The sequence below is a fragment of the Clarias gariepinus genome, chromosome 12 (genome assembly GCF_024256425.1).
Source record: "Clarias gariepinus isolate MV-2021 ecotype Netherlands chromosome 12, CGAR_prim_01v2, whole genome shotgun sequence".
In the NCBI taxonomy this organism is placed as follows: Eukaryota; Metazoa; Chordata; class Actinopteri; order Siluriformes; family Clariidae; genus Clarias; species Clarias gariepinus.
In genome coordinates, this window is record NC_071111.1 from 11642168 (window position 1) to 11670086 (window position 27919).

Sequence of the window (27919 nt, forward strand, 5' to 3'; positions counted from 1 at the left end):
TGCTGGAATGGTGATCAGCACTGTGGCCTTGCACCTCCAGGGTCAGGGTTGGAGTCCCGCCTGAGGTTTGTGTGTTCGCCATGTTCTTGGTGGGAACAGTCAAAAGACATGCTGATCACATGCCCAAATCACAAGATTAAGTGAGTGAGGATGTGAGTGTTTTAATGGTTAAGGCAGCACATTGGTGTAGTAGTTAGTACTGTGGCCTTACACCTCCAGTCGAGGTTTGACGTGTGTGATCTAGATGGTTTTCCTCCAGGCACTCTGTTTTTATCCGACAGTCCAAACATATTCAGGGTAGGCTAATTGGCATTTTCAAATTGCCCAGTCCGTGTGAGTGTGTGCATGCTTGTGCCCTGACTGGCACCTCATAAAAAGGTGATGTATCACATGATGTATGTGCGAGAGTGAGTTTAGTTCCAACCTTTAACAGGCTTATGTAAAACTCACTTCTGAACAAATTAACAAGTGTCTGTCTTTGGACTTTCAGACATTCTGTACATAAGTATCATATGCAGAAATAGATGATAATGAGTAAAATATTGCAAATTGTTTCATGTAATGTCTTTTTTTTATACCCTCTGCCCACTGCTTGGATGACATAAGCAGAGTCAGTGACGGGACACTTGCCAATTCTAAACTGTTCTCCCTTAAATTCCATCACTTCCTCTGCTCAGCTTTTTTCAACTCCATGTTGTCCTCACCATGTACTAAGGTTTTTGATGCCCTGGACATACAATGTCATGATTTGATGAGCCTTTAGGAGTGTGATCTTTCTGTTTTAAATATTTTCTGTGCAAGAAACTTCAGGAAAGTAACAGGCACAACTTGACAGCAAATTTGGCCCTCCCTATGCTGTCCCTTGTTTCATCCTCTTATGCCTCTCGGAAATGTTGTGTAAAGGATATATAAGAATGCCAAATTTCAGTGACTGCATGATGAAGTAAAAATTCACTTCTACTTCAGCACTGTATAATCCCAATAAAAATATTCAGTTGCGCTTTTCTAATTAATATCTATTGGTGCATGTGTTTGTTTACATTGAGCAAGTAGCTTATTAGAAAGTAGATTATTAAATATGGCACATAACTGTTCATAATGTCACTTTTACTTAACATTTTGATTTCACTTATGGTTAAGGTTAAACTAAAGGCGAATATCTAAGAACTGCAAACGCTTCATTAAATTCTGTCCAGCCAGTTTTGCGTGATAAAATTATATTGTAATAGATATTTTTATAGTGGATATGTAGGCATGTAGGCGGGTGGGGGGCAATCTCATAGTGGGGCTTCCCATTACTGCTTGTTATTAGCACCATTGTTTTAAATTATATAAGACAAACTGGTTTTGAACTTTCCTTGTGAATATTTATACAATATAATATTGTATAAATATTGTATATAAATACAATATTTATGTATTAATTTATTTATGCGCAGTGTTAAAAGCTGGACATGCCTTGAGTTACCACATCTTTCTGGTTAGCAATATTGATGCCACAGAATGCCATGTGACCAAGATCCTTCACATTTTACTACCAAAAGTATTGTAAGTAAGTAGCAAAATATTTGTTTGTAATAATTTGAAATAAATCTAGCTACAAGGTGTGCATTCCAGATTGGAGTATACTTTACTTGTGGCGTGTACGTGTGGATCTCCTACACGACCACAAGAGGGCGCCATTTGCTTGGAAATATCCTATTAAAAGAGAAATTAAGTAGACGCCCTGTGTCGCTAAGCTGTATATCTGGACAAAAGCATTTTATTCAGACCATGACCAAAAAAATAAAACAGTAAAGAGTCCACTTTCGCGAAAGTCAAACTCCGCTTGACAAATATGCGCATGCGCAGTTGTCAATTAAGAACTTTGGGAAAGTTTTCCCGATTTGCTGCTTTGGCGCATGCGCGGAACGGTGCTCAGAAACTCTCAAAGGTCGGCTGCTTTTTCCAAGTTGCGAAAAGAAATAAATGACTATGAAGGAACTAGAGGGCGACTGGAGGAGAGCTGAAGAGACAAACGGATAAAACGTGGGAAGACATTTATACCATATGTATATATAAATCTCAGACGAGTTGCGTGTGCCGGTTCAAAAGGAAAAGGTGGGTCATTTCCTATGATTAAAGTTGTAAAGTTTTAATTGACTTTTGTTCTGTTTAGGACTTTTAATCAGCCTTATTAATATATATTTTTTTGTTATATTGGTGTAAATATTCCAATGTGTTTTATAGTTAGACACACACACACACACCGGTCAGGTTATATCTTATTTAGAGAAGCACGAGACATTTGTTTGATTTAATCGCGCGCGCGACGTAGTTCTGGTGTAACTATAGACAGCTGTGTTCCATCCAATAATAATCAGATAATCACCAGGCTTTATAAAGCGTTGCATAGTTTTTCTCCACAACTTTAACATGTAGAGTGGGCAAGCCATCGTTGGTTTAAGAGTAAAACTTGTATAGAGTCAGTGTGTAACGGTACAGTTACCTGTAAGTGCTCTGATGTTTTGTGTGAATGAAACACAGGATTAAATAACGCTAACGCAGCAACTAACGTCCTGACTTGTGTTTCCTCACTATCTCTCCTTAGAGTTTGTCTTTAAACAATACTCCAGGTTGAACGCGTTCCTGTGAGCGACAGTCAGCACCTTACAGACTGAACAATGCACATTGTTATTGCCCTTTTCCCCTCCAGATTATTTATAAACCAAAGAGCATCTTGTCTCATCTCATTTGTCCTGGAGGTGTTTTAAATTCAGTTCTATTTTAAATAGCACTTTAAACAATGCAGGAAGTAGTTTTGTGAATAATATAGGACCCAGTTACAAATGTCTTCCTTAATCCACAGGCAGTGGTGGCAAATAAAAACCTCCTTAGACAACTTACTCATCGTCTATACCGCTTTTATACTGTATACAGGGTTGTTGGGGGGCTTGCAGCCTATCCCAGGAGATGGGGTACACCCTGGACGGGGTGCCAATCCATTACAGGACACTCATTCTTACACCACAGGCAATAAGCCCGTCTTTGTGGGAGTAAACCCACCAACTACAGGGAGAACATGCAAACTTCATGCACATAGATCCCGGGGCGGGAATCGAACCCGTACCCTGGAAGTGCAAGGAGATAGTGCCAACTACTACGCCTCTTCCAACATGAGGAAGAAAGTTTTTACATGCACATGCTTCAGGCACAACAATACAGATTTGCATTAAATAAACCAGGTTTGGGTGTAATGATTGTAATGTTAATAGCCTAATACCCACGCCTGAGCATACTACAATATTAATCAGCTATTTAAAGAGCACAAAATAAATGACTGTTAAAAAAAAAAAAAAGATCCCTTTGCACATCTTTGTACAGCAGATGAAATCAAATACATCATATTCAGAAAAATGTGTGGCAATTCATGTTTAACGACACTGACTCCAAAGTTTTTAAATACTTTTTCAATTTATACATGTTTGCATTTTAGGTGCTAAAATATTGCTGTTCCACTATAATACTACTGGTGGTCCACTCTAAACTATTCACACTATTGACCATCAGCACAGAATCTTGTGTGGTAGGAGCGCATTATGTGCTATGTCTGTTTGGAATTGTGACAAAATATTATCAAATTAAATCTGGATGTTTAACAGAATCACAATACAGATGCAGAGGAACGAAATCAGAGGCAACAGAAAGTATTTACAACGTAGCAGATTTACAGCCAAAAGACTTAAATACAGTCTGCATCCCTTGGAGGAGAAAAGGAGGTTGCTGTAATATGATTTAGGATAAATCTACAGGGATAGGAAAGGATTTTTTTTTAATTCAGGCTAAATTTTTTGGGGGACATGAAAGTGATGTAAACCACTGTATTTGATGGAAATAGCTGGAACTTGTTTATTTTGAAACAAAGTGTTGAGGTAAATATCTAGTCATACACAATAACCAGCGAAATCGCGGTTAAGGAAGAGCCGGATAAACAATGCCACGTGATCAAGGTAAGGCAGACCATGACATACTGGAGGGGGAAAAAAAGGTTGAAGTTAATTGTTAAATAACAGCATGAAAGAAATAAACATGTTCAAGTCCATAAAATTTATTAATCACAGTTAAGAGTATTAAATAGTGAAAGATGGTATGAAATTTTAATATCAACCATCATTCAAAGAACTGAATGATCTATTATGCATTACAGTGAGGAAAATATTTTAAATATTTTAGAAACTGTGGAATGCATCACAACCTGGCAGGGCCTATGATTATATAAATGGATATTTTAAAACATTCCTTTTTCTTTTTTTCACAATTTGTGTTCAAGGTCTTTTGCCGGAATTGGCAGGACGAGGCTTGCCATTTAACTGATTGACTGGCGAACACGATGAATAATGTGATTGAGCGATCTGATTAAACAACACAGTAGAGAAGACTCTGCAGTCTGATCTGATTGTGTAAAGAATGTTTACATGGATTTAACCATAACTCCATCCCTGACAGTAACGTATGTATGTTTGTACTGTATGTCACTGACACTTGCAACAGCACTAATACAGGCCAGTATTTAACCATTTTATCAGAATATGTTTGGATTGAGGGTTATTTTTTACTTGGATTGTCTCCCTAATTTGGTTGTATTTAGTTCTTAGTACCCCACTCCCAGCTAGCAACCAGGGTGAGCATAAGGCTAATGTGTGTGAATCCGCTGACCACATCTTTTCGAACTGCTGCTCACACTGAAAGAAAAGAGTTATCATCTTATGTGAGCCACTTGGGAGCTATGTGCTTTTTCATAAAAGTGTTTTCCTGCTGGTTTGAACTAAACTTCAAGAACATGTGAGGTGTTGTGCAGGGATATGCCAGGCGTGGTTCAGGAGGTTTGGAGTCTTTCTGAGGGATGTAGAAAAACACAACAGGATGCGGTGTTGGAGGAAAATAATCAGTAATGGCAGGTTGTGATGTGGCCTGACCACCCCAAAAGCATTTTTTTGTTGTTATTTATTTATGTATTTTTTGTTTGTTTGTTTTTTTGGTCCCCTCCCCCTCTCTCCTGGTAGGATGTCCAGTGTTTTACAGCACCTCCAAATATTTTTTCTTTCTCCAAAGAGTGTCCTTCTTTTCTCTCTTGCATAACTTAGAGTATGTTTGCAGGGTATAATCTTGCTCAAATCGTATAGTAAGCATGCTTCTTTTAAAGTTTGTTAACACATCATTGTTTTGTCGTAACCTGATCGCAGAAGTGTACAGGGATTCTGCGTAGTATTTGACAGGCAATTTATTAACTATTGAATATCTATCTGTAAAAAAAAAAAAAAAAAAGAGAACCGAGTTCTAGGTTAAATCACAAACCAACAAACCTCCAAATTATAGGTTCCAAATGTATTTCAATCTCCAGCCTCTGCACAGACCTTACATGAGTCTGAGAAGGAGAAGACCAGCATGGTGCTGGTCCACATGTTGACTAATAAGTACAAAAGTTATTTTGTATATCTAAATGTCCAAGGATTTATATTATTTCTATGTACAACAGGTAATTTCTAAGCACCACATTTAAACCTCTTAATATTTTAACTTTTCAAATTATAATCTGGACCAGATCTGCTCCATTTCATCCCACTGCTCTGTGGATTTTTTTTTTTCTCTCTCTCTCTCTCCCAGCTAGTGCCACTTGAGCTGAGACAGCAATATTCATGTCACGATCACTTCCTTTTCCTGGTATATTTAGGGCTCAGTGAATATTTTAGATGCTTATGCTGCAAATTGCAAAGTCCCACATACTTTCATGTTTTTTTTATTTTTATTCTACGATCAACAGCAGCTTGTTGCACTTGCCACATATTGCTTTGAGCTGAGCTCTACAGCGCCATTACACGAGGGCGGAGGATTAGATTATAAGGTTCATACACACCTACATGAATTACACACTGGGTTTCTCAGTACCAACTAAAGTCTATAATAAAAATATTTAGTTTTTTAGGAAACAGTTTACTTAAAATTCGGATGTTTTGCTTTGTTTTAATTCCATCAGCAAGAGTTTGTGTGTCTGGCTTTTTTTTTTTTTTTTTTTTTACATTTACGTTGGAGATGTGAATCGGCTTGTACATCTCCGGCCTTACTAGACTAATGGAAGACCGCTTGTTAGATAATTTTACATTAGCTGCTCTCGGTCCACTTTAGAACTAAAAAACAAATCACTATCTGTGCGTTTAGGTGTAGCAGTAGTGCTTTATCCATGTTGGATATACGCTAGATTTATGGTGCATTATTGGGTACCAATATATTAGAATATTCAGGGAGTGTGGAAAATTGTTAAATCATTTACTAGATGGGAAATGTGCAACAGAATCAGACACAAGGTTAGTTGATTGCTGTGTTACTGTGCACCACAGCATAGCCATAATAGGCAATACAGACACGCAGACAGAGAATAAATGCGTCATTTGGCCAGGCTCTTCCTGTTTGACCTCAGCTTCTGTTTGGGATTGTGTGTTATGATGTTCCTTTGTTCTTTTCTTTTGTTCTGTTTAATGGCATTTACACTTTTCTTAAACAAGAATTGGCTTTATCTTGGAACAGCAAAATTATCACAGAGCAAAGCATTTTAACTAGCCATTTAAATAAATTGTTCTTGATTGATTTACCTTTTAACTGCATTTCTGTTTAAAGGATCTTCCACTATAATGTGCAGTGAGCGTGTTTAGGGGTTTTCCTGTGGTCTTGAACTTTTTTCCCCTAACGAGCCAATTTGTCGCTAATTCTTAACAGTTCCTGGTTGCTCGGCTCTGTGGCATCAAAAGCCTTAATCATTCATGGATTGGCTACACATTAGCAATAAAAGGGTATGATATACTTATGATTATGATGTATTTACCTACGATTCTTCTACAAACTGTGCCTGGCATACAGTTATACCCTGAATACACTACTTTACGGAACTAGCACTATTTACCTGCGAAGTACCACATGCAACTTACTGTCATGTGAATTGTCCAGACTTGTCCAGAACTGTTACGATTTCTTGCCTCGTAACAGCGACTGTGTTTTGTAGATCTATGACTGCAGGAGCTATACACCCGTCACTCAATTTCATATTGACATTAAATGTCACCATATGCAGTGAGTCATCAGAGCGAATATTTAGTACGTAAGTGTACAGGGATGGTTTTTGGCCATTTTATTGGAATTTAGGCTGTTTAGGTCAAGACTAAACACGAGATTCAGCATTTGTGGCTTCACGAATTATTCTGTAGGGGAGTAAACTGCTTACAAAGTCTGTGATGCACCATTTAAATGATGTAAAAATTGCTGTAATGGTGTTTTTAGTCAGTGGGTACATTAAGCATGGTTGACAGTAGGGCTGCACAATTTGGTGAAAAATAACCGCGTTATTATTTTGATATGTGATTTAAACTGATATTTAACTACTAAGTGCACCAAATGTATTTATTCATCCAGGCTAACAGCAAATAATTGGATAAATTATAAGAACTCATTAGAAGGGTGTTTAATATACATTTAGTGACTTATAAAAAAAAAAATAATAATAAAAAGTAAATACTTTAAAATTTAAATACAGTGGAGCATAATTTGTTCCGGAACTGTTTTTCAAAACGCTCGTTAATTAAAGCAAATTTTTCCTCAAGAAATAATGGAAACTCAAAATATTAGTTCCATAGTCAAAAAAAAAAAAAAAAAAAAAAAAATTAATACAGAACATAAAAGGTAAAAAAAATAAATAACCTGCACTAAAATTATTTTTTTAAAGTAAAAATAAATCCCAACAGATAAAAATACCCCCACAGCATGTTCAAATGTCTCATCTGTAACACTGTATCTCCAAAAACAACTACATTTATTTCCCATCCATACTCCAGACAACAAAAATTAAGACCTGACGTAACCTTTTACTTGATGCATTATGATGTGTATTCTATAACACATGGTTAGCTAAAATGCAAGGCTCAAGTATAAGCCTTTTTTATGCTTCAGGTCACATCTGTACCACATCTGCAGTTTTTGTTTAACATATAGCTCAGCATGTACGTGTGGATGTCTGTGACATGGAGCAGCTTAGAAATGGCAGAGCGAGTGGAGTGTTTTTCTTTTAAACTATCCTCTTTTTTTTTTGCCTATCAACACATCTGGCCAATGTCAAACTATGTAAATAAACCAGCAGTAGATCTACCTTTGTACTGTTTGGTCACCACATGTTCTGAGCCAAATAGGGGTGTCTGATTATATTTTAAGTCAGATGATTTCTTAGAGAAGAAAAGGACTACCATTATTCTGCTTCTGTTGCATTAAAAATGCTGCATATCTGTAAGGGTTGTGCACTATCTGTGTTTACATTTGAGGTGGGGGGGGCATTATGTGGAGTGTGTGATTTGTTAGGTATGTGAGCAAGAGCACATCTGGAGGAGTTTTTCAGGAATCCTGATGGGAGAGGGGGGAGGTCTCAGTCTTAGGACTGCAGGTCGTATGAGTCCTGGAGAAACAGGAGCATGGTACTGAGCTCAGTCATTCCCTAATCTGTGAGAGACTCCAGATTCAGCTTCTTCGAAGTGGGAAGGCTGCAGCGTTCTTTTAAATTTGGGGGAAAAGATGCTTGTATTATGTTCCTTAATAATATCAAAGTTATTACTGGAAAGTGCTGTTTCAATCCAGAGCTCGCTCGGCATACTTGAGATGGCTTTCTTTCATTTGAATAATTTTTCCATTGCACACTTTCTCTGAGAGCCAAAAGTTTTTTATTTATTTATTTTATTTTATTTTATGGCATGTGCTCACCGTTTAGCAAACCTTCCAGCGTGAGTGACTTTCTTAGTTCCACTTTAGTTTAAGGCAAACCAGTCTTTCCCAGAAGTATGCAAGTCTCTGGTTCCTTTTTAATTTAATTTGACATTATCAAAACAGCCAAAAGCTATTCTATTTAAAAAAAAATGTCTATGTAGTTGTTGGGGAGGGGTGTGTGGGGGAGGTGCAGTACCAAGTTTAAAAGTTTCCTGCAGTACAAGGGTTTCATTGTGAAAGCTAACCCAAAAAAGTGAAATGAAGTATGAAAATTGACAAAACACCTTGAATGAAATGGCTGAAGGAAGCCACAGTGCTTGGGTGAGGCAGAGCTGACCTCCAACCAAAAGTCCAGTCTGGATATTGAATGTTTGAGATCATATGTTGTTCATTAATAGCAGCCCTTAAGCTCCTAACTTTTACCTGTTTTGAAGCTTATTTTCATGTTTTCAGCTTGTCCTGCATCTAAAGATCATGTTACATAGTATGTGTACTAAATGTGCATTGACTTGTGAGAAAAAATATGCTTTTACTTGTTTCATGGCTGAGCTAAGGAGTTTATCATTCATCCACTTGTTTGAGTTATCTACTCTTGTAATCTGGGCAATATGATATTGTGACATCATTATGTTTTAACTTCCCCATATCATTATACTCATGTGTCAGAGCTTTTGTCCTTTAGTCATTCGATGTTAAATGTAATCACTTTTTAAATCAATTTTGATTTATTTTTTTTCTGTTTTTCTTTGCGAACTACTTACTTTTATTTGTTCAGGTTTGAGAATTGCTGCAAAGAAATATCTAAACTTTGGGTTCACCAAACTGATGTAATTACTTCACATCTGTTGAAGATGTAACCCAGCCGCAGGAACCTGTTTGTGTGTTTTAATAATTTGCTTTGAACCAAAGTTAAAGGCCAATATGTGTGTTATTTTATTCTAGACTACATTGATTGATTTGCTTTGCATGTTTTGGTCTACACGCTGTATTTTTCATCTTGCGTCATAAAACTGGTGTAGCCGATTTTCAAATAATAATTACAGGATGTTTGGATATGTGATCCACCAGGATAAGATGGGAAGTAACCACACTTCCGTGAACTATTAATCCCAGGGCGTCAGGAAGCCAGGAACTCCACCACCATGATAAATTTTAAAGAATGGAATTCTGATGGTGATTATTACAGTAGAGCAAACAGAGGGGTTGGGTGTTGGGAGGAACTTACAGTATCATCCAAGTCCATTTTTTTTCGGATTCAGGATAAAGCAGCTGAAAAAAGCCAACAGGTTCTGCCCATTTATTCAGATATATAAAGATAAATAAAGGTCACACACGGGAATTTGTTTTTCAATTTTATACATTTCAGTTTCCAAAAGTTCTTCTACTGTAATGTACTTAAATTTTTTTTTTCCTAATGGCTTTAGCATTTGCTGTGCAGATTTTCAAAATGATGTCAGACGCCAGTGAGATGTTGGCAGCAGCCTTGGAGCAGATGGATGGAATCATTGCAGGTATTCTATTGTAAAGTTGCAGCAATTAAGTGTGCAAAAATTATTTTAACAGCATGCAGTCTTGATTAGTATTTACCCCCTCGAATCTTTTATCCTTTTGTATTATTACAAATTGGAACTGAGATCGACAGATCGTATGTCATAAATCTACGTATACAAAATGGGCTTATAATTTAAATGGGAGATAATCATTGTACTGTATTTGTCAAAGTTTGTGTGACAGATGTGATTGTACAAGATCATACCAACGGTATCAGAATTCACATAATTATCAGATAATAGTTATCAAAAGTCACATATTTAGTTAGAACTTGAGTTGTCCTGTTCATAGACGATATTGCATGTAAACAAACAATGTCATAAAGACCAAGCAGATCTGGGACAAAGGTTTGGAAATCAGTCAGTGTTTGATTTTTAAAAGAAGATTCGAACATCCCAGGGAACACTATTAAATCTGTTGTTAAAAAATGGAAAGAATATGACAGCTTTGACCTTTTTTAGAGGACTGGTTGTCTACATTCACTATAAATCAACCACGTCTGTTTCAGTTCCATGTTGAGACGTATACAGATATAATATGGGGTAAATACTTGTGCAAAGCGCTGTAGATTCATGCATCAATGACCTCAGTATTACCTCCAATGATGTGCACAATTTTGAGTTAATGACCCATTAGTTATTAAGCCACCGAGGCAACGCAGTTGCACTTTTAGTGGTCTGGCGCTAAAACCTCCTGTCCAAGGGTTTAATGGCTGACTCTGGGACACGATGTAGGTTTTTCCACTGGCTGAGCACTGAGGAAATATATTAGTTATTCTCTTTCTGTCTGCGCAGTATAGTCCATCCCTGGAAACAGCAAGGCAGCAGCAAGAATTAACATCTTTACTGTTTTTAAATTAGAGCTTTGCTGTGCCTCTGCTCTCCTAAAGCTGCAGAGTGTAAAGTTTAAATCATTTTGGTTTAATGGCCAGAGTTTGGTTTGCCCTATTTACCTGGTCAGACTTGTCTTATTTTACCATGTTTGGTTTAAAATAATATGCCTTGCTCTAAAGCAAATTTTACCTGTATAATCTTGTACCTGCAAGACTACCAATGCTTTTGAATTGTATGAAGAAAATTCTCTCTCAGAATAAAGTTATTGTGATAGTTATTTTGACTTTGATGATGATCTTTCTTGGCCTTCTCAGGCTCCAAGGCCATGAACTTTACCAACGGTATGTTCGACTGCCAGTCTCCCAGCTCGCCCATGATAGGCAGCCTTCGTGCAGTGCACCTCCTTGAGGACCTGCGGGGGGTGCTGGAGCTGATGGATGCAGACGAAAGGGAGAATCTGCGTAGCCAAGTGCCCGATAACACTGCTGAGGGCCTGGTGGAGTGGTTGCAGGCCCGAATGGTGAGTAAGAGTGGGATCGTCTTGTCACAGCCTCTTGCAGGATTCTGAAAGAGGGTTTAATGAAAGGTCTCGGATCACTTAGGATATTTCGTTTTGGGTTTTTTTTGTTTTTTTAAATGGCTTTTCCATTGGAAAAATAATACAGCATGCATACTGTCCCTGCGTTCCTTTCTCAAGCAACTGCCAAAATAGACAGCAGTTTTGCAGATTTATTTGGTATTTTGGCCACATTTCAAAGCTTTGCATTAATCATTTTTGGACAAATGCAATTTTAAATATTTATATGTAAACCCACCCACATTGCTATAACAAAAAGCAATGTCATTAATACAAAAGGGCCAGTTTGAAGAAGCATCAGTGTCGTGGCTGTGGCATGTTTTATAATTGTAAAATTTATAACACATTTTGCTTTATATCAATTGATCCTGTAATGACTAAATATGTCCCGGTCACTATTTTAGATAAGTTACAATCTCCATTTTGACTTTTTAATCATAAATTTATTACACTTTAGTAGCTGCTTAACTAGGTTGGGATCTAAATTTAGTGTACATGGTTTTAGAAAGTGGAACTAAACATGAAAACCCAAAGGAGAGAGATTTTATTTTATTTTATTTATTTTGTTGTTGTTTTTTATTAAAGCTGTCAACTTAAGCACTTTACTGAGCTCGTCTGTCTCCTAATTCAGGTTTGTTTTGTTTATTTCTTTATAACTAGTAATATAATAAAACTATAAAATTTTACAACATAAAAAAATTAGATGAGAATACCCCTTTGGAAAGCTGTGTTATGGTCCAGAATGCAGTACATGGCTGTCCTATCAGCTGTATTACAGACAAAATTCAAACTAATTCTGTAGCTTATCATTCATATAAGCTCCAAATTAAAAATAAAAAGAACAAACTGTCCACTGTAACTATTTAAAATACTTCGTTATAATGTGTTTGAAGGTAACATCATCATAATACTTGGTAAGCTTGGCTCTAGTTAGTATTCTAACGTTTTCGGTGTTGATGGCGGGGAAAGTGTAGATGGGCTCAATCTTTTTCTGTACTGCTTGAGTCCTAACCTTGACAATTTTGTAAAATCCTATCTCATATACATTACCGCTTAAATGTTTGGGATCACTTGCAAATTTCTTTGTTTTAGTTTAGTGATTTTTTTTTTTTTTTTTTCTACATTCTACAACAATACAGGGGATTTCCAAAATAAGAAATAACACACATGGAATTAGGTAACTATTTAACAACAACAGTCAGTTGTTATTTTAAGACACAGAGGTCAGCCTTTTCTGGAATAATTCTTGCAAGAACAGTATTGTCAAATGCATCTGCAAAACCCATCGAGAACCATGATGAAACTGGCTCTTATGAAGACCTTTCCTGGAAAGCATGATTAGAGCCATTTATATATATATATATTTATTTATTATTATTATTATTATTATTATTATTATTATTTTTTTTTTATATATATATATCTATATTAGAATTTTTAAGTTTTTTTTTTTATCACTGTAGTATGTCACTGCTGTCTAATGCTCTGCTTGGACCTGTGAAATCTCTTGTATTTGCTCGGAGAACAGTTTTAGCACTGGAGTCAGAAATACTTTACAGCTGTCTGACCTGCACATGACCTGCTTGTGACCAATGCTAATGCAGATTAACCATTTTAAATGCTTTCGAGTAGATCTTTACTGGTTTAGGGCTGGTATTATACCTTTTAATGGTATAATTCGATAGTTGCTGTTTGTCTTAATGGTGTGGGAAATGACATGACATGTAGAAGTCTTGAATGGAAAAATCATCCGAAGTCTCACATGTTGCTCATATTGCACTTTTCAACACCATGAATGCCTGTAATTCTGCACAAATAAAGACGATTTTAAACCTTCTCTTGTGAAGAAAGCAGGGGGAAGTATGTAGTGTTCATAATAGTGGAAATTTGGCAGATTTGTATATTTTTCATATACATGTATTAATATTTTTCATCATGCATTAATCACACTGCAATACAAATTGTTAATAATATAATCATCTTGTGTTGCTATTTAAGGTATCTGTGGTTTAATTTGTGCTTGTGTTCGTAGACTAATGGTCATGGATCTACAGCAAGGGATTTGGCATATCAAGAGCGACTGTCGCGGCTGGAGAGTGACAAGGAATGTCTGGTGCTGCAGGTATGTAAAATTTAAAAGAAAAACATATAAATACTGTACATTTTAAGTTATGCAATCATTTATTGGATTTAGTTTATTTGTTTTGAAATGTCTCTTGTCAGGTGAGTGTTTTGACCGACCAGGTGGAGGTGCAGGGAGAAAAAATAAGGGACCTAGAGATGTGCCTTGAGGAACATCAGATGAAACTCACTGCCACAGAAGAATTACTACAGCAGGTGTGTTGAGCGCCTTTTACCAAACACAGCAGAACTATTCTGCCTGGAGGAAAAAAAATTGCAATTGCTCACATTCTTTTGACCACCTTTAGCTTTGATCATGGCATGCAGTGGGGTTGCTGATTTGTGTGTGAAAATGATTCCTCATGCTTCCAGAAACACAATTACAATTCATGTCATTATGGAATTAAACCATCGATAGGATAGCCTGGTCAATCAATACATTCAGGTCATCAGCTGACTTTTATTGCCACATAACTTTGCTGAGCCTAGACCTGACCGCCTGAAGCAACCCAAGATAATAACACTGCCTTCACAGGCTTGTAAAGTGGGCAGTATGCATGATGGGTTGATTGCTCCCTTTCTTACTCTGATTCACTGGGATAGGGCCAGTCTGAGCTTCTCAGACCGCGTGACCTATGACCGTGACTATGTATTGCTCCAAAATCCAATCTTTGTGATCCCTTGCAAACTGAAGCCTTTTACTGTTAAGTCTCACTATGGCCACACAGCTGTTTAGTCAAAGTCCTGTGAGTTCTCCTCATATTTTGTATTTGTGTAAATGCTCTTGCTATCATTATTAAACATATGTGATTTTTACCGCTTTTTTTGTTTGTTTGTTTGTTTGTTTGCTAACTAATGCAGCTTTACCAAGTGTTTTAAATATTCTCCAATCAATCTAATTTGTATTTCTGACCACATTTATTTTGTGAAGTTGACAGTTTAGCACTATGCTTCCACGTTTTATAATGTGTTAGTGTTTGTAACCCAGTTCCAGGTATTTTAATGTTTTCTTGGCTTAAGTCAACAATTTGCCCTTTTTAAATGCTGCTTTTTGTTTTTAGTTTTTTTGGCCAGGAAGGAATTTCAAGAGCGTACAATACTTTTTAGTGTCCATTATGAATTGAACAACCAACACTGTTTTCCTTTATTAAAAAGTCCCTTTTTAAAGTCCATTGTAGTCGTTTTCCATGACCTTTCCAATCACTTTACCCCTCTTACTAAATTTTTACCCATACCTAAATGTCATGTTGTACTTTATCCTTAACTAATTTTTCTAACTTAGTATCTTCTATCTAGACTGTAAGTAAGTCCATTTGGATTTATTTAAACCCATCCCCTTCTCAGTGACTCTTTCTGATTTCATTACAGTTAACTCTGTCTTGTCAATTTGAGGTTAATGACTGTTTGGTGCTTGAAACGTAAGAGTAAAGTCAGCACTGTGGTTTGAAGTCTAAATAAGGTTAAACTGATTTTAAGAAGGTGCACACATTTGATCAACATATTAACTGCTTTATTAATTCATCCTGCATTGTGGTGTTTAGGAATTGCTGAGCAGGAGCATGTTAGAGACCCAGAAACTGGAGCTGTTGACTGAGGTCTCCAGCCTGAAATTGAAGCTTTCAACTGCAGATCATGAGAACAGTGAATGTGAGGTAACAGACGTGCAGTCGCCACATCATTAGAAATGCTTAAAAAAAATGATCATTAGCCATAAGGTTTTTTTGTTTTTCTGCATTAAGACTAAATTTGATAAACAATGATTTGTACTGTATGTCACACACTTTTTTTACTAATGTCACCATTTGGTCTTTTTATTCAGAATACAACTAAATTAGAGATTAAAATTTAATGATGCTGTTAAGTAGTCATTTAACAAGCAACATTAACTAAAGTTTACGACTAAACTTTAATGCTTCATTAAAAGCTTACCATGCTCACATTTCACCAAAACCTTAAGGCTAAATACAGTATTAGATCTGGCTATTATGCTGCTGTTTCTATACAGCCATGTGTAACCACTTAAACTCTGTCCAGCCATTTAGCTCTTGAGCCATTTCCTGCCATAAAGCTCAAATCTCTGGCCACACTACGTCTATTCAACTGGTTTGAGACGTACAGGAGTTAAAATCAAATTGTGTACATAAATTGTAAACTAGAGACAGGACTGGTGGTCTAAATACTAGACACAGGAAATGTTTTTTAAAGAGGTGTAATTTATAATTTTTAACGGCAGATTTAAATCTTATTAGACAGGAATATGGTTTAATTAAAGGTCCTTCATTCTGGATGTCCCCTTTCCTCTCAAATAGCTTTCATTGTTGTACATTTTCATCCCACAACTCTGATTGTGTGCATTCTTGACCTTTTACCTCCCTGATAAACTTCTCTTCCTCCAGGGCCTTTATCAGGAGCTGAGACAAATGCAGCTCAGAGCAGCTACTGCAGAGACGGAAAAAGCGCAGCAGGAAAGAAGCCTGAAATCAACCAGAGTACGGCCATGACGTGGTTCATTTCTTTTTCCTAATTGTGAAAATGATATATATACACACATTATTTTGCTCCCCATTTTTATTTTTTTATATTTGTAATTGTTCTGGTTTATGTTCAATATGTCTTTAAACGTACACTCTTGTCAGTTGTTTAATACAGAGCATTGATATTTCTACACCATCAGGACTTATTTACACTGCCTGGCCACAAAAAAAAAAAAGAAGTTGCACATTCTAAGATTTCAGTCAGTCACCTTTACCTATGATTGCAACGCACAAACACAATTTTTTAACCATGCACCTTCTACAAAGGTTTAAGTAATCTCTCTAATTTTTTTCAGTCGCTTTTCTTCCATTGAGTTGATGGTTCAGCACTATCCTTCCAGGTTTTGATAATGTGTTAAAGGCTACTTCACCTATTTGGAGTAATTTTAAATATTCTTTGTTGATTTCTTTGCTTATTTCAGCCCAATAATTTGACCCTTTTGTGTGGTGCTGTGACTTTTTCTTTTTTCTTCTTCCAGGCAGTGTGTATGACTATTATTGCTCTTCTCCTGATTATAGCTCTTTTTTATATCTTATTTTGGAAGGTTAACGTTTCAGGAAGCCTCAATCAACAGTCAGGACAAAATTAGCCAAAAGTCCATGTGCATGACTGGCAGTAATTTGTGTTGGTTACAGTTGGGCATTGTGTTACATGTGGTTCTTATTTGTCAGGACGAATTGGTGGCACTGCAGAAGCAGCTTGAGGAGCGGGAGCAGGAGCTGCGGAGACTTAAGGAGCAAGGCGGAGCTGAGGTCTTGACCTTGGAGGGAAGCCAGAGCAGAGAGAGAGGTCTGTGCTACAGCAATTTATTAGACCAAAATAGTCTCATCTGCGGGAAAATTCTCCACATATTATGCACTTTTTTTTTTTTTTTTTTTTTTTTTTACTACTTTGGATAATTAAGGGTTCTTATTTTCCCAGGGGTGAATACGGAAGCACTCAGGGTTTCATATAGTAGAAAAACTTAAAGGAAATATTCATCCTGAATGAGTCATAGAGTAATGTTAAGCATTAACAATCATTTTTAAAGCTGTGCAAGATTTCTCTTATAAAGAAATCATGAGGATTTCTTTTTGACCACCTTCTGCTAACAATGCAGTCAGATTAAGCCCTCACTGTATCTCTGGATTACTATCAGAGGTTATGGTAATTATTTAGTCATGATCATTGTAACCCTAGGAAACTGGTCACTTGTAATTAAACAATGTATAATATCTAACGTGACTACTAAACAAAAAGTTTAAACCATGCTGTTTTATTACACTGAGACAGTGCTTATATACTAGCTGGCTTCGGAGTGGCACAATGAAATTGTTCTAATCATCTGAACTTAAATTCGAAATCCCAGTGGTTTCATGTCCATGCCTATTTAGGAGGGTGGGCAAGGGAACCAAATCAGCCATGCTCTCTGGGTGAAGGTTATCCAAACCTTCTCTTCCCCATCAATAGCAGCCGCAGTAGATAACATTAGGCAAATCTGATCTCACTTATGTGCGTTATCCTCTGACCGTGTTGTCATAAGAGTGTGGTCGGCTGCCATCTCAAAAGATTGGAATGTTCAGAAATTAAATTTACCTTGTTGTTCTTGGTATTGAATCTGTTCTGTGAACATTAGGGGGTCTGTGGGAATTAGTTTACTCTGGAAGAGGCTCCTGCACACAAACATATTGTGTGACTCCCTGCTTTCGATGTGCTGTATAAAATCATACAACAGAGGTTTCCCAGTTAAGAGGGTTTTAAAAACCTTTAGAAAGCTTGAAGTGCCAACCTTCTACACATTCTTTGATAAACTCTCCTTTCTGAAGCATTTATCAGTGGGTTCATCCCCTACATGTCCAGACAAGACTACAAAACTGGAGAGAGTGTTGCACCACTGACAAAAACATCCTGCATTCTTAAGTAATGTAGTAAGCATGTTTATATAGCACGTATTTATGGTTGGGTACATATGTAAATATGCAGATTATGTAAGACCTGAATCAACTTGCTAGATTTTGATCTTACTCAATCACACTATAATTCCACACTGAGCCATAAAGTGCTTGGGGTTATTCTCTTAGTAGAATGTCTATAGGATATTCTTTCTGATTATCATATTTTGGCTCACAGTCATTTTTTTTTTTTTTTTTTTTTTTTTTAATAGATATGGAAGTGCAGCGAATGAAGCAGGCTGTCGAGACCCTAATGGCATCTAACGATGAAAAGGTAAATTCTAACTATCAACTTGTATTGCATTTGCTCTAAGTTTGTTGTAATTATGATTAAGCGCTATGGTAAAATTTATTACAAATCCTGATAAAGGAAAATATATATTTATATGATATTTTAGAATGAGCTTTTATCTGAGAGTCAAAAGAAAAGAATAAGAAAGAAAATGAATGAATGAATAAATGGAAAAAGTATTTAATTTAAATAAGGTCAACATATTGACTAAAATAGTTTTTAAGAAATAAAATAAGATTGAAACATCTGCCTTGAAGGTTGACACAATGGATGAATATTCAATTAACTTGGTGTTGGCTAGAACCATGTAGAAAAATGATGGGAGAAACGTAACCTTCATGTACAACTTATAAAAAGTGAATGTATTTAATGAGGGGGAATTCATTGGTACAGAGATGTCCAGTTGTTATGGTCAGTAACAGCTGCTGATAGCTTTCATTTCTTTATTTCTTCATTATACATTTTTTTTTACAAATCTTTCAGCTAAAATACAGTAGAAAAATAAAAGTTACCTTTTCAACTATTTTCCAGTTTGCAGACATCAAACATTCCCTCACTTTCTCATGGCAGAAAACTTTCTGATTTATTACACAGCAAAACAACTCCAAAAAGGTTCCAAAAATGTTGAACAACTTACAACAAACTTCATTATAATATTGAAATATTACCCAGCCTACTACCTTCTCTTCCTGGTTGATCAGGGCAGAACTCATGTATTTGGTATTTTCCACAGGATCGTAGGATTGAAGAGTTGCAACAGTCCCTGATGCGCTGTAGGGAAGTCAAGGATTTGGCCGTGTCAGTACAGGAAAGTAAAGGTAAGAGATTATAGTCTAGAGATAATCCTTGATAATAGACTGCAGATTAAAAACTATTTTTTATTTTTATTATTATTATTTTTTTTAAATTTAGGTTTAAATGCTTTTCAAGTCACAATTTCCAGTAACTTTGTTGTGACTTGTTCCTGCATATCTGTGATTTAAGATGTAACTTGGATTTAATTTTTAACTAAAACATCCTAAATATCACCACATAAAGGGCTTTATGCCCAAAAGTCAGTTGGTCTGTCAAAGTTTGAAAGTCCATCTTATTTTAAAATGAAAAAGAATAAAGAGAGAACCTAAACAGTATCTTTTAGCCAGTTCTTCTTCTATGCTGAATATTGATTTAGCATTTCTATAATGAGAGTGCCTTTGTGTATCATGTTGTTTTTTTCTAAAATAGCTGCTTAAATAGAAGATATACAGCCTTACTTTTATCTCTAATGTTCATTCAAAGCCTTTGACATGAAGCTTTTCTTTATATGCGCATACCAGCACAAGCCTCTTTGTAGATTATCCTCTCTAAATGTTGAACAGACTCCCTCATTTTCAGGATTGTCACATTTTGTGGTTCAGTGGAACAGATAAATATTTAAATAAAAGCACATAAATTTGTGCTTAAAAGGAAACCTAGGAAATGAAAGCTTCAGAACCAGTTACCCGTCTGTTCAGGCAACATGACTGAAGTCTGCTTATGTAATCACAAAACTAAATGTACTACATCTGTAACGTGTTTAAAAACCAGACTGTGCGCTCTCAGACAGAGTTGATGAAGAGGACACCGGGATGGGACAGTGTGAGGGTTCAGACAAATCCCCAACCACTACAGCTACTGAGCCTACAGGCACAGAGGAGACCGATGAGGTAGGGCTTGTAATATCTCAAATCCACACACACACTCGCACTGCTGTGTACACAGGATGTCCCCCAGGCTTCCTCTATAACATTTATGTCCAAGCCCTTTGTCTTCCTGGGAGTTTTTCTCCTCACTGTGAACCAGCATGGAGGTTATGTGAGGTTGTTTTTTTCCCCCTCAGTCCCAATACACATCACTAAGACTTGTATAGATATTGTGTTTGGAATATTTCATGATTTTTTTTTTTTTTTATTATTTTGCAGACTGTATATTTATCTTTCTTTCTGTCTGCCCCACAGCCTCAAGTGATTCCATGCACCGAGTTTCTCACGGAGTCTGAACCCAAATCAGCACCTGGTGCCGATCCGTGCCTTCTTAAAAACAGGTGTTGATCTCTTCCTAAAGCTCCTCATCTGAATTCCACTAGAGAGACATCACATAGATCAGGCAGAAGTCATTTTAATGGTGGATTTACAGTGTGCAACAATGCAATCAGAATCATTATATACAGATCTGTGTGTGTGTGTGTGTGTGTATGATTACTGTAGCATTTCTGAGTCCTAATCAATACATCATCGACATTTGGCTGCATCTTTTGGTTAAATCGTGTAAACTCTGACATTTTATTTATTTTATTTTTAAAGCAAATTATATTTGGCTAAATGCCTTTGGGATGAAGTAGGTTATTTCTATTTTACCTCATGCATCTGTGTAATGTGTTTTTGTTTGTGTTCTTACTTTATTTTTTGGCAATCACAGTTCCCCTCAAGGGCTTGGATCTGAAAATTCATCTAGCAGAGAAGAGGTAATGTTTCCTTTTAATGTGTCTGTGTGTATCTATGTGTCTCTACTTCTATTTGTGTGTGATACTGAAAGATGATGCACACCAATAGAGTTTCACAGTATTTTCTGATCATGGGGAATTTTAAGTCTTCAGCGCCCCCTGCTGTTGAAGTAGCTACAAGCAAAAGCTTGACTGTATGTCACTCAAGAATAGCTGCACTGCAAAACAATATTTGTGTATGAATGATTGGCAGCTGTGTAAATAAGTTGGATTTGAGTGTGCCAAGTTAAACAAATGAGTTTTTAATCTCAAGCTCTTGACTTGCATTACATGCCAGAGTCCTCAATGTTAACTATATGAAAAAAAAAGAATACTAATAATTTTTACATAACTCTAATCCTGACAGCAATCTCTTATCTTTAAGGCTGAGCCTGGTGAAAAAGCAGATAAAAAAAGCAGCTCACCCGTAGTGTCCCCCACTCACTCAAGCCCAGGCGGAAATGAAAGTTTTGGTACCAAAAAAATACGCTCTTCATTCGGACGAGGTTTCTTCAAGATTCGAGGAGGAAAGAGAACAGCTAGTTCTCCTGATCTAGGTATGCTCTGAGTTGTAGTTGAAAACGGTCATGGCTCATTAAATAGGGTGCAAATGTTTGTCCCTGTCTCCACTTTTCTTCGTGATATGATGGGAACACTATAACGCAAATACCATCCACAACCTGCCTGCCGAATAGTCGTCCTAAAGTAACCACTGTTTTGCTGTCAGTAACCTGTAGTTTGCACTGGAGGACTGGAAGCACTTCCTCCTGTCTTCCACTACTACCTGTCAAGTAATTGTTTTTAATTAAGAGAGTATGAGGTATCTTCAGAACGAGCACCCATTCCATACAAGAAATAGTTCTGACTGTATTTGGGACTCATTTGCTTTGCATACACAGTTATAGAAGCTGTGGTCCTGTTTGTGGTTTTGTCTCAGTGAAAAGATAATCTTTTAATCCCATGTTGCTTATCGGGTATGTCTCAGCAGTTGAGGCAGAGAGGAAGAGGACTGAGCACTTGGATCTCGCAGGAGCTCCATCTCCCAGACCGAAAGAGCATGTGGTCTCACCTGACGGCAAAAAGAAGGCCAAGGGAATCCGAAAGTTCTTTGGAATGTGAGTTGAATTAACATATTCTGCAAAATCATGCAAATATACTGTAAGTGCATCAATATTTATATTTTAGGATGAGGAGGAGCCAGTCCACTTCCTTTAACCTAGACGATGCGCCTGAACCCGAGTTCAGGAGAGGTGGCCTAAGAGCCACAGCCGGCCCAAGACTTGGTTGGTCACGTGACTCACAACGCAGCAATAACAAGTAAGTTTCCATTTCAAATAATAGCACATGTTAAGGTTATTGTACACTGAGCTCCAGAATTATTAACCCCTTAATAAACAGAAAAATAGTTTTGGCAGCTTTGTTTTTGTTTGTTTATTTTATTTAAAGTGTTATCATTTATTATATTTATATTGGTATTTATTATATCAATATTCTGCCATCAGTAGGCCGTATCTTCTAACCATCATTACAGACAATGATTATGCTATTGAAGGTCCCATATTTTACTGTTTATTTAACAAGTTAACATGGGTCTCTGAGCTCCACAAAAAATGTCTCCTTAAACATTCCAGATGTTCATAACTCCAGCCTCCTTTTACCGAATGTCAATCCTTTACTGAATGTACTGTTTCAGTCTTTATGCAAATGGGTTAGTGCTGTGCCATAACCCGCCAGAGAACTGCAGAGTTGAGCAACAAGCTGGGGTTTTTCTCATATGAGATCACAATAGGGGAAATTGCCTGAAACATGGGGAAAAAACACAAAGTATGGTTGTTTTTCTCATATTTGTTTGTGCATATACACTCAATGTCAAAAAGTTCAGTTTTGCGCAATGGGTTTCACTGAATAGATTTAGTCGTGATTTTCAGTAGGAGAAATATTTTGTCTAGGGGAAGAGATAAACATTTTTTTCTTTTTTTTTTAGCCATGATGGTTACAGTCTTTTTTGTGGATGGTGCCAACAATTTTGGATAAGAGTACATATTTTTCTAATTTTTCTCTCTTTATGTCTTTCTTTTAAGTGAGCTAGAGACTCCATTTGCATCATGGGGAACAGAGCAGGTGTGCGAGTGGCTGCACGAGAAGGGTTTAGGCTTGTATGCGACTCAGGGAGAGCAGTGGATCCGTTCGGGGCAAACGCTACTAAATGCCTCACAAAATGATCTTGAAAAGGTCCGAAAATTTAAGAGTTTTTTTTTCAATCTATAAGTAAAATGATGGAGGTAGTGTAATTAATTCTTGTTTATTGTGCATGTTGTAGGAGTTGGGCATCAGGCATCCTCTCCACAGAAAGAAACTTCAGCTGGCGCTTCAGGCTATGGGCTCAGAGGAGGAGGACGCTAAAAGCAAACTGGACTTTAACTGGGTTACTCGTAAGTCAGCGCAATGTAAAGCAACGATCACTATGAGACAGTAATCCCTACTAATGCTAGACGCAGTTCAAAATTGCGCAAAGCTAAAAGAGCAAAAGGTTTTTTTGGTGATAATTACTGATGGCTGATTGTTTCTGTCTGGTTAAGGATGGCTGGATGACATCGGCTTGCCTCAATACAAAGCCCAGTTTGACGAGGGCCGGGTGGATGCACGCATGCTTCACTACATGACTGTGGTATGTAACGTAGCCTTGATTTACAAAAATTTGGCTTGGATGCCAAACACAAGTAAACAAATAAATAATATGATTGCCAAAATAATTGAAGTCTGTAATAAGTTGTACTGCATGCTTTTAATGAATGAATCAAATATTTTGGTTAAAACCTTCTTCTGTGTGTTTTATGGCTTTCATGTAACTCTTGATTTCGTAAGTCTGCTTATTGGTGCAATTTTGTGTTTTTTTTTTTTTTGGGTGGTAAAGAACAATTTCATAAACATAGCATCAGATATTAATATATAAATAGTTATACTAATTACAACAAACTACTAATTGAATTTCAAATCATATTAGCATGCATATTTTGTGAGACCTCTTGGTCTTATTTTCTCCCTTATTAAGTAGAATTTTTTTACACAGGTGATACTGTTTATTAAAACAAGTTTTACCTCTTGGGGAATTTTCATGGCCTGTACTAAATATGATTTAAAATAGCACATATACTCAGCAAAAAAAGAAACGTCCTCTGACTTTCAACTGTTTTTACTTTAACTTTACTGAATATGTAAATATTTGTATGAACACTAAAAGAGTCAACACCATAAGACATAAACTAAAAATGTTTCACAATGTGTCCCTGAATGAAGGGAGGCTCAAAATCAAAAGTACCAGTCAGTATCTGGTGTGGCCACCAGCTGCTTGAAGTACTGCAGTGCATCTCCTCCTCATGGACTGCCTATTGCGGACAGTCTGAGCACTGATGAAGGGATTGTGTGTTCCTGGTGTGACTCGGGCAGTTGTTGTGGCCATCCTGTACATGTCACGCAGGTGTGATATTCGGATGTACCGATCCTGTGCAGGTGTTGTTACACGTGGTCTTCCACTGCGAGGATGATCAGCAGTCCTTCCTGTCTCCCTGTAGCGCCGTCTTAGGCGTCTCACGGTGTGGACATGGCAATTTATTGCCCTAGCCACATCAGCAGTCCTCATGCCTCCCTGCAGCATGCCTAATGCACGTTCACGCAGATAAGCAGGGACCCTGGGCATCTTTCTTTGGGTGTTTTTCACAGTCGGTAGACAAGTCTCTTTAGTGTCCTGCGTTTTTAGAACTGTGACCTTAAATGCCTACTTTCTGTAAGCTGTTAAGGTCTTAACGACCATTCCACAGGTGCATGTTAATTAATTGATTATTGTTAATTGAACATGCATGGAAAACATTTTTATCTGTAAAGTTATTTGGATTTTTACATTATTGTTGAAATACACAGTCCTAAAAAAGGGACTTTTCTTTTTTTGCTGAGTATATATACTCATAATGGCTTTGACTCTATATATGTATACTTGAGGGTTTTTTTCTTCCTTTATTTACTCTGTGTTAGGATGATTTGCTGGGCCTGAAGGTGGGCAGCGTGCTCCACCATCTCAGTATCAAGAGGGCAATCCAGGTGCTGCGCATCAACAACTATGAGTCCAACTGCCTCAGACGGAGACCATCTGACGAGGTTCTAATCATCCCTCCAAATCTGTAGCTCCGTTTAGGTAGCAAAATGTTTCAGGATGTGTCTCTAAATACTGACGTTCTGTGCTTAGAATAACATTACACCAGCAGAGGTGTGCCAGTGGACCAATCACAGGGTGATGGAATGGCTGCGCTCGGTAGACCTGGCAGAGTACGCACCCAACCTCAGAGGGAGCGGCGTGCATGGAGGACTGATGGTATAGAAAGAAGACGACGGAGCCGAAATGAGCTTTACATGGAAAAGATGTATAGCAGAAATGTAATTTTTTTTGTGTGTGTTACGTCATCTCAGGTTCTGGAGCCTCGGTTCAACGTTGAGACAATGGCCATCCTCCTGAACATCCCGCCTAATAAGACTCTCCTGAGGCGTCACCTGGCCACTCACTTTCACCTCCTGATTGGTGCAGAAGCAGAGAGACTCAAGCAGGAGTGTCTAGAGCACCCTGACTACACGCTGCTCACCGCCACAGCCAAAGTGAAGGTGAACAAAAGCTTCATAAGCTTAAGCGATCACACCATTTTTTATTTATTTTTATTTTTTGTGTGTGCATTGCCTTAACTTTTAGCCCTTTTTGACAAATTGATACTGCTCAAACATTGGTATGTGTGTTCAGATCCCATGTGGTCTCTAACCTGTCTCTTTATTATTGTGGGTTTTCATCCTTCTTTTCCCCCAAACCCTCATTGAAATGAATACTTAAACATTTGCCAGTTGTGACATTACTTGTACTTGACTGCTGTACAGCATCTCTTCAGCTGCAATCACGTCTTTGTAAAACTCCATCTCTAGTTATATTTATATATTAAATATTCACCACCATACACGCTGTTCTTTTAAGGATACAAATAACTCAAACAAAGTTGCTTGTATTCATATTATTCAAGACTAGCTGTGCCTGTGACTTCGTTCACATGGTATTTTGCAATTGTATATTTTAACCGTCCAGTACATTTTAAAACACGATTGCACACTCAAAAGTGAATATTGAAAATTAGGGGGACTGTCATTAACAAAAGTAAAAATTGACCTGATGTAATCTCTCGTCTGTCCTGTCCAGCCGAGACGCCTGTCCTTTGGCGGTTTTGGAACATTAAGGCGGAAGCGACACGAGGAGAATGAAGAGTTTCTGTGCCCACTGGACATACAGATGCCCCAGAATAACAGCTTGCAAAGGGAAGAGCAGATCAGCGAGGACAACCTGGACCAGCTAGAGCAGGTGCTCAATCATATGTATTTATATGTTGTACAGTTTGGTGATTGTTTTAGTGTACCTTATTTGTAAAAATGTTTTTGTGCTGTAGATGGAGGACTCAGAAGGCACCGTGAAACAGATCGGAGCCTTTTCACAGGGGATCAACAACCTTACTGTAAGATTTCCAGTTCAGACACGCATTAACAGGCTAGAGTGCTGATAATAAATGATCAGGGTGGTTGAGTCCAAAAGTTTGCATACCCTTTGCATAAACGACTGACAAAGAAATTCATGAAAGAATTCAAGTAGTCATTTTGCACCTTTATTATCAAAAGTATAGCAAAAATATAGTGTTAATAGAATATATTAGTTAAATTTTGTTTTGCAATTTAACTATCTTGCAAATACTTTCATATTTTTTAACAGTGTCTGCTTTAAATACAGCACATGTTGGTTTTACGGTTTTGTCCTGTGAATATCACGCAAACCCGCACATTCCACTTTTAAGTTTGTAAAATTCTTTCGTCTGTAGATAAATTGTCGATTAGACATATGTTTTAGGTCGCATATAAGAATCATCTAATAATTTCCGCGGGATTTCTTTCCTGTGTTGTGTATCTAGAGCATGCTGAAAGAAGACGAGCTCTTCAGGGAGATACCGTCTCACTCTCCTGATGCCGTGTTCACTGACTCCAGCACATGAGACACAAGCCTGTGTTAGCAGAGAACCCTGGAGAACCAAACGGCTCTTAACTATACTGTGATTTTTACCACGAAATGGCTTCCCACAGCACCACCTGTGACGATTATTTACACATTTCTAGCTTCGGAGGATGGTATAACTAATGAGGTTATTGTGTTTGAGTCAGGCAATCCACCACAGGGGAATGTTTTATTTATTCTTTTTACTGTCTGAAAGATTAATAGTGTTTCAGTGTTGATGAGAGAGCACACCAAAGACTGCAATTGACCAAAAAAAAATGTTGGTTTAGGTAGATTACATCCTTATACTTACCCGCATATAATCGTATTGAATCTAGACTTCGTGCCAGACAGGTACATTGGGAGTATTGAATAGGAAATATAATTATTTAAAGCATTTAGTCTGCACGTCACTGGATAGAAATTCCTTAAGCAATAAAGTCCATGTGTTGTGTGTATTTTTTTTTTTTTTTTTTTTGAAAGTCAATAAAATTCTCAATCCTTTTAATGTTATATACACTAATTCTGTATTTTTTAAGACCCATAGATACCTGATGCATGTATTTATGCTTATTTCAGTGGCATTATTTTTTAGCAAAATAAACATCGTCTCAAAATGTTAATCAAGACATTTTGTATTTCTATGGTTTAACAAGTAGATTAACTTTTGGAACTTCAGCTTAAACCCTTATTATTGACCAGCAATTGAAGCATTTCAATATCGGCAGCTTCTTAATCTC

The 27919-nt window shown here is 37.1% G+C and overlaps 1 protein-coding gene across 5 annotated transcripts; it reads left to right on the plus strand.

Moving 5' to 3' along the window:
- Window positions 1-1922: 1922 nt before the first annotated feature.
- On the plus strand, window positions 1923-27875 carry ppfibp1a (PPFIA binding protein 1a). Of its 5 annotated transcripts, none has more exons than XM_053508365.1 (25): window positions 1923-2100; window positions 10200-10286; window positions 11474-11679; window positions 13769-13858; window positions 13960-14073; window positions 15399-15509; window positions 16254-16346; window positions 17064-17181; window positions 18536-18597; window positions 19349-19433; window positions 20182-20300; window positions 20592-20677; window positions 21052-21097; window positions 21501-21672; window positions 22101-22230; window positions 22301-22432; window positions 23197-23347; window positions 23436-23547; window positions 23695-23783; window positions 25145-25267; window positions 25356-25481; window positions 25577-25765; window positions 26343-26501; window positions 26587-26652; window positions 27100-27875. In XM_053508365.1, exons 2-25 carry the CDS (start codon window positions 10223-10225, stop codon window positions 27178-27180), a joined length of 2724 nt encoding a protein of 907 aa, XP_053364340.1. In that variant the 5' UTR covers window positions 1923-2100; window positions 10200-10222; the 3' UTR covers window positions 27181-27875. The 5 variants fall into 5 exon arrangements, with proteins under 5 accessions (XP_053364340.1, XP_053364339.1, XP_053364341.1 ...); XM_053508364.1 differs by having other exon boundaries at window positions 10214-10286; XM_053508366.1 differs by having other exon boundaries at window positions 10214-10286; window positions 22104-22230; window positions 27100-27874.
- Window positions 27876-27919: the final 44 nt, after the last annotated feature.

Excerpts from the sequence above, each read along its gene's own strand:
- ppfibp1a (XM_053508365.1), top strand. The coding sequence starts at position 10,223 with ATGATGTCAGACGCCAGTGAGATGTTGGCAGCAGCCTTGGAGCAGATG. Across the intron at positions 16,347-17,063 it reads GAAGCCTGAAATCAACCAGA|GACGAATTGGTGGCACTGCA; the intron begins GTACGGCCATGA and ends CTTATTTGTCAG. Across the intron at positions 25,766-26,342 it reads CCGCCACAGCCAAAGTGAAG|CCGAGACGCCTGTCCTTTGG; the intron begins GTGAACAAAAGC and ends TGTCCTGTCCAG.